General features: G+C 49.6%; 1 protein-coding gene across 2 annotated transcripts in view; it reads left to right on the top strand.

The window, feature by feature from the left end:
- Positions 1–7,500, top strand: part of LOC117415167 (semaphorin-6B) — a 52,409-nt gene that overhangs the window by 23,099 nt on the left and 21,810 nt on the right. For both annotated transcript variants that reach the window (XM_059014104.1, XM_059014103.1), the window contains exons 2-4: positions 4,202–4,325; positions 4,669–4,783; positions 7,263–7,323. In XM_059014104.1, coding sequence (XP_058870087.1) covers positions 4,220–4,325; positions 4,669–4,783; positions 7,263–7,323 — 282 coding nt within the window. In that variant the 5' untranslated portion in view covers positions 4,202–4,219. The remainder of the gene's footprint in view (positions 1–4,201; positions 4,326–4,668; positions 4,784–7,262; positions 7,324–7,500) is intronic.

Here is a 7,500-nt window from a genome sequence, read left to right as displayed (position 1 = left end):
GTAGTTACGGTAATTTCAAGTGCCTCTATCTAGGTCATTTTCTCTCTTAACCCTTTTGAGAGCTGCAGCCGGCTTTGAGCCAAAAACTCCTCTGTCAAGTACAAACCTCCCACACAGCAGCAACCTGCCATTACCAGGGGACCAGGCAGACACACTGAGTGTCAAAAGAAGAATATTACCGTTTGAACAATGAAAGGCCTCCTTGGATTTTCATTGAGCTGTTCAGTGTGGCTCTGTGTGCTCAATTCAACGAGTGGAGTGTCTCAGTGCTGTGCAGCACACACACGGTGAGGGTGCCAGTCCTGCCACAGATCCATGTAGATTATCATCCAGGGTGCTGTCTGAGACACGCTGAGCTCTGCAGCACAACCAGCCTGCAGCTCGGGATTATTAACTGCAAATAGAAAGTACACCCAGATACACAGTATGTAGAACTGAGAATCATGTGTACTGTTGTTTAGTGTTCAGAATAAACTCAAAGATGATGCAGAGCTGCCAAGATTGTTTAATGCTTGAAAAAATAAAAACGACACTATTTGGTAATTGTTTGAATTTTGTGTGTAGAGTACATGAGTGAAGTGGGAGAGACAAGGTTCCGGATCCCTGCCTTACAGATCCTGTATATGAAGCATTGCAGTTTAGCCCTTCTCTGTTCAGCTCCCTGCACTTGTGATTAGTGTGCTGGAGCTGTGAGTTACTGTAGCAGCTGCCCCTCTCGAGCGAATAGAAATCTGAAGCCTCATCAAAGCCCTGTCTTCAGCCTCATTATGGGTTTTATTTATACAACAGGCCACTATTAATAGTTTAATAGTGGGTTTTTTTCAGTCTGCTCTCTCTGTGTCTTAGAGAGGCAGCGAGGAAAGGAGAGTGAGGACTGGAGGGGTTATCAGTGGATGAGTTCAGTTCATTGTTGCATCAGCTCATGTAAAAACATGTGGAGACATTTGTATTATAAGAGAAATCGTAGAGAGGCAGCCTGTGTGTGACTGAGGCTCTCCCTCTATCCTCTAGAGGTAGCGCAGTGTTCTGTCTCTTTGCAGAGCGCCGGAGGGTTTCTCCTGAATGTGTGGAAGAACTTGAACCCGGTGCAGAAGCAGCTCCAGCTCTGCTCTGCCCCGGGGGAGAGCTCGGCCGCGCTGCCTGCTTCAGACACGCTGCTCAAGTAATCCTTATTAAGTTACATTAGGAGCGCTGTCAGTGTGTGGAGAGGCACACATGGCTCTCTGTGAGGTGCTCAGCAGTGTTAATACCGACCGCTCTGTCTGTCTAACTCTCTATCTGTAAATGGCATCTGTGTGTGTGTGTGTGTGTGCGTGTGTGTCTGCGTGTGTGTGTGTGTGTGTCTGTGTCTGCGTGTGTGTGTGTGTGTCTGTGTCTCTGTGTGTGTGTGTGTGTGTGCGTGTGTGTGTGTGTGTGTGTCTGCGTGTGTGTGTGTGTGTCTGTGTCTGCGTGTGTGTGTGTGTGTCTGTGTCTGCGTGTGTGTGTGTGTGTCTGTGTCTCTGTGTGTGTGTGTGTGTGTGCGTGTGTGTGTGTGTGTGTGTGTGTGTGTGCCTTGTGCGTGTGTGTGTGTGTGTGTGTGTGTGTGTGTGTGTGTGTGTCTGTGTCTGCGTGTGTGTGTGTGTGTCTGTGTCTGCGTGTGTGTGCGCGTGTGTGTGCGCGTGTGCGTGCGTGTGTGTGTGTGTGTGTGTGTGCCTTGTGCGTGTGTGTGTGTGTGTGTGGATATTGCTCTCTCTCTCTGCGTCTCTATTTCATTTTCTCAGTGTATGTGGCTGGCTGGCTCTCTAGCTATCCGTGTCTCTGTTATGACTAAGTCAGTCCCACAGCTCCCATCTCCTTAGCAACTGCTCCACTAAACAGCAAAGCTCTCTGCAATAAAGCTTCCCAGGGCTCGTTCCTCTCATCTGTAGCTGTTTTACTTCCTCTTCAGTGAGAGGGGCTGCAATGAAGCCACACGTTTCAGCTCCCCTTGAATGTGACGCTGGCTTTCTTCTGATTGTATTACCTTGATTGTAGAAGGGATCAGTATCTTATAGAAAACTGACCCTGAACCTCATGTTGAAACAACATGGACCCGGGATGCACTGTATCCTATTAGCTGTGTGCATTGTGAAGAGCAAGGTTTGAGGTAAGATAGATGTAGAGACAAATAGGATAGCTAGTCATCACTCCCAAATTGATGTAGGTAACGTTTTACTCTGCTGTTGGTCTGCCATTTCCATACAAACGCACACACACTCACAACAGCGGTTTTCTCTTTCTAGAAAGAAGCCCTGTTGTAAGTGGAGCTCCGGGCTCTTTAGGGTTTTCAGCACAGGAGAGGAAATGAAAGGATTGAAAAGAAACAAAACAGCAATAATATAATGAGATCAATCATAAGAGCATGCGAGTGTGTGTGCATGTGTGCGTGTGTGTGTGTGTGTGCGTGTGTGTGCGTGTGTGCAGTGACCGAGAAACTGCAGCTCTATCAAGATGAGAAGGAGACAAAGGGGTGAGGGGAGAGAGGAAGGCAGGCATGGTTTATAAAGGGTAATAACTCCTTTCCCTGGGAGCTAATGGAACCTCGATAGCTCTGTGTACGCGTGTGAACCCACAATCCTAACCCAGGCCAGCTCTGTGTACACGTGTGAACCCACAATCCTAATCTAGACCAGCTCTGTGTACGCATGTGAACCCACAATCCTAACCCAGGCCAGCTCTGTGTACACGTGTGAACCCACAATCCTAATCTAGACCAGCTCTGTGTACACATGTGAACCCACAATCCTAACCCAGACCAGCTCTGTGTACGCGTGTGAACCCACAATCCTAACCCAGGTCAGCTCTGTGTACGCGTGTGAAGCTCTGTTAATTCTGCACAAAACCTGAGGTGTTGAGGGAGGGGGGTGAACCTGATTGCGATAACCCCCCCCCCCCAGGGCTCTGTCTCTCCTCTATGAAGCCTGGCCCTTTCTTCCCCCTCTCAGTCTATCTCTGCCTCTCTGTCTATCTCTGCCTCTCTGCCTCCCTTTAGCAGAGTGGATTTGTCACCTCCTTTATTTTGTGGTGCTCATGCACTTCATGCTGATGACTGGACTGACTGCACTGTTTCAGTCCGGCATGGGGAGGAGAGCAGTGTGAGGGGCTTCAGTGTCTCCCACTGCACCACCTCGCAGCCTGTGTGTGTTTCTGAGAGCCTGGAAACGCACAGCGAGAAAACAGGAAGCATCCAGCTCCAAGTCTGCTGCCAAAATATGTAAAGAATGTTTTCTTGGGTCATTAATCACCGAGTGAGTGAGAAAACAAATATGTGCATTAGACTCTGTGTTCAGGGTGATCTTAGGTCCATCCCCTGGCAGTGCCTGGAATTAAAACTGCGTTTCACAAGAAGTTGTTTATTGTGTCGCACCTGAACTGATCAGGCAACAACTCTTCATAAGGGAGTAGCTCTGCAAACCATGTGCTTGTAATTCCTATTCGTTCACCTGTCATGTGCACGCCAGGGCTACAGTTCCCATGCTAATACAGAACAGCAGTGCATGCAGTGCTGCGTACCTGCAGTGTGATCTCTCTGCCTCTCCCTCTCTGTGCTCAATGAATGCGTGAAGCCTGGCACCCGTCATGAATTATTAACAGCAGAGACGATACTCTCCTGCTCATAAGGGACGGTTGGCGGCCTCTTCCTGTCTTGTCTCTTTTCTATCCTCTGTCTGCCCTCTCCTCACTCTCACTGTTTCTTTGACCCATTCTTTCTCTTGCTCTTTCTCTCTCGCTTTGGTAATCTTTCCCCCAGCCTCCTCCTTTCTTCACTTCTCCATTTTGCCCCTGTTCGTGGTTATTGATGGCCTCTTCCTCTGAGTGGTCAGTCATGTCCACCATTGTGTCCAGCGTGCGAGTGGTTAACTGTGAAGGGGGCCTCTCGGTTGCAGAGGGAATTGCTGTAGAATTTATTAAGACAGAGACACACATGTAATTGAATTTCATTGTCTGTGTTTGAGTGTGTTGACAGTACTATACTTGAATATTACTCATGTAATGTGTCTGTACAAAGTGATTCTCAGATTAACACTGCGGGGTTCAGGAGGTGCTGCAGCCTGTAAAGGAAATACAAATATTCAAGAACAAACAGCCTTCTGCATGTTATCCTATGCTGCAGTGCAGAGGGTGTGGAATCACCCTGTGTTAGTGACACCAGTCAGTTAACCAACTCTCTCCTCTCTCACAGAGTCGCTTTCCTGCTGCCATGACAACGCAAGCCCCACCCCTGCTCCTGCTCACCCTGCTGCTCCGATTGGCTGACTCTGCTTTCCCTGAACAAACACAGCCACTGAGCACAGTCCCTGTGGGAGGTGAGTGTCCTCCTTTTAAAGGGCCAGCGCTCCGCTGCTTTACCCAAGGGGATCGTGCAAGGCATGAATTCTGGATACAATGTCATTTGATTGGCACACCTGTAACGCTTGCTTGATAGGCTGTTTAACTGTTCTGCTGTCAATGGGGAGAGAGGGGGGCAGGGGCAGGGGCAGGGGGGCAGGGGGCAGGGGGGAAGGGGGGCAGGGAGGCAGGGGGCAGGGGGGCAGACAGGCTGTACACTCTCATTAACTTGCACTCCACTCTTTAGAGCTCAGAGCTATTGCTGCTGTGTGTCTTCTCTCCTTCTCCACTGTCTCATTCCCTGCCTGTCACTCCCCTCAGCTGTCAGACAGTACCCTGTGTTTGTGGGTCGATCGCAGGGCTCGGTTCTGAGGCAGGAGCCCCTCCATATCCAGAGGATTCTGCAGGTGAACCGCACTCTCTACATCGGAGCCAGGTACTGATCCAGCATTCAGTACTACATATATACTAATATTGCCAAGCTAGTGATAAACAGCAAGAACTGAGCGAAGTCTCAGTGAACCCGGTGGTGCAGGTTAAGTGCAAAGTAAGTATCTTGTCCAGACACACATAAGCAGTTTAAGTACCTGCACTTCGCTCTCTGAAGTGAACAAACATTCCTCATTAATCAATGAAGAATTTGCTCATTGATTTGCTCGTGTTTCCCTCTGTTGACTGTAAATATCCTGCTGTTGTGGCTTTTCTAATGAGCCTCAATAGAAACCAGATGTTGAATCTCAAAGTTGTTTTCTTCTCTAAGTAATCATTAAAGTTGGAGAAATAAACAAGCCAACACAGAGTCATTGTGTTAAGGATCCGAACTGGACGTGTGCAGCACAGTGTGCCTTTCAAACACGACATCCTAGTGCACTGCATAGCACAGAAACACTGGAGCCCACATACACCTCATTACTGCATAGCGCTGAAACACTGGAGCCCACATACACCTCATTACTGCATAGCGCTGAAACACTGGAGCCCACATACACCTCATTACTGCATAGCACAGAAACACTGGAGCCCACATACACCTCATTACTGCATAGCGCTGAAACACTGGAGCCCACATACACCTCATTACTGCATAGCGCTGAAACACTGGAGCCCACATACACCTCATTACTGCATAGCGCTGAAACACTGGGCTGTATTGACAGGCTCTGTTGTTCCCTTGACGTCCCAGGAAGTCATGTCTGTAGGCTGGAAGGAAGAGGGGAGCTCTGGGAATTCCAGGAAAGGGCCGGTGATGATTATCAGCCCTGTTCCTGCTCAATACCCGCCCCCTCGAACCTGGAGAAGCACTCAGCTCCTGCAGACATGCAGGATCACTCAGGCTGGGGGCTGCCAGTGAAAGGACTAAGAGATTAGAGCCGTGCAGAGCTCCCGGCAGCCTGTCTGCACGCCGCTGCTTTCATTGTTTAAACCCGCAAACGAAGATAAATGCACTTGAAATAGCGATCATTATTAGACCTTTATAAATACGCGTAAAGAGGCATTATAGTAAAATATTCTCAGTGTAAAGACTCCGGCAGTGACTGAGGTTCAACCCTGCATAGCTGCACATACCTGAACACACCTGAGTTCACATAGACTAACATGAACACAGCTGAGTTCACATAGACTAACATGAACACAGCTGAGTTCACACAGACTAACATGAACACAGCTGAGTTCACACAGACTAACATGAACACACCTGAGTTCACACAGACTAACATGAACACAGCTGAGTTCACACAGACTAACATGAACACAGCTGAGTTCACATAGACTAACATGAACACACCTGAGTTCACATAGACTAACATGAACACACCTGAGTTCACACAGACTAACATGAACACAGCTGAGTTCACACAGACTAACATGAACACAGCTGAGTTCACATAGACTAACATGAACACAGCTGAGTTCACACAGACTAACATGAACACAGCTGCAGAGCTTTCTCTCACGCTCATTAAACTTAGCAACTCTACCTCCAATGAGCTCAGTCTCTAAATGTACACCTGGACAGAAACGCTCACAACACAACCCTGTCCCATGTGAGGCAGGCTCAGCAGCCTCCTGCACATGCGAGAGCCCAGCCCCTTGCACAGGCGTGGGAGTGTTAACAGCTTCTTGTATTGTGGACAGCCCGGTGTGATTTGAATTGACCTGCTGTTGTTTTGTGTTGGTGTTCTTCACTTTCACTGCAGTTGAACAGTAATTGTCTCCAGCAGTCCTCATGTCTCCAGTATCCCTCTGACTCCTCGGTGGCTGCTGCCCTCCCTCCAGCACAGCTAATGGTCCTGAAAGGGGAGGCTATTGATCTGGCTGCTGGTCTAGCTGGGATTCCTGCAGTGTCAGGAATCCTAACCAGATCCTGCTGCTTCAACACAACCCACACAATGTCCTCTCCCGTTTTACACGCTGCCATTACAGCTAATGTACTTCTACTGAACCCGAGCCTGGGTTAGGTCAAATACATTTGCTTGTTTTTTTTTAGCTTTTAGCTTTTTTTTAAATGTAAAAGAATTGTTAAATTGATTTGAAACTGTTGCACTGTCATTTAAAGTCTCTTTCTCTACCCCTCTCCCTCTCCCTCCTCTTCCTCTCTCCCCCTCTCTCCCCCTCCCTCCCCCTCTCTCCCCCCTCTCCCCCTCACCCTCCTCTCCCTCCCTCTCTCCCTCTCTCTCCCCCTCCCCCCCTCCCCCTCACCCTCCTCTCCCTCTCCCTCTCCCTCTCTCCCCCTCCCTCCCCCTCTCTCCCCCCTCTCCCCCTCTCTCTCTCCCCCTCTCTCCCCCTCCCTCCCCCTCTCTCCCCCTCCCTCCCCCTCTCTCCCCCCTCTCTCCTCTCCCTCTCCCTCTCCCCCCTCTCCCCCCTCTCCCTCCTCTCCCCCCTCTCTCCCTCTCCCTCCTCTCCCTCTCTCTCAGAGATGACCTGTACCGTGTGGATCTGGATGTGCTGGTGGGGGAGGAGATGTTTTACAGCAGGGTGAGTAGAGCGGGGCTCACACACAGTCACACGTTGGATCTCAGCTGGATTGCTCTCACTCCTGAGTGCTAACCTTCACTCTGTACTGTACTACAGTGCAGCTGGGAGCAGTGACACGCAATCCGGCTGTAACCGAGCTCTGCTCCCTGGGGCTCAGTTAAACACAAAGACAGATGC

This window comes from Acipenser ruthenus, chromosome 47 (assembly GCF_902713425.1).
Source record: "Acipenser ruthenus chromosome 47, fAciRut3.2 maternal haplotype, whole genome shotgun sequence".
Classification (NCBI taxonomy): Eukaryota; Metazoa; Chordata; class Actinopteri; order Acipenseriformes; family Acipenseridae; genus Acipenser; species Acipenser ruthenus.
Note: the sequence above shows the minus strand (reverse complement) of the source record. Positions and strands in the feature narration are given on the sequence as shown.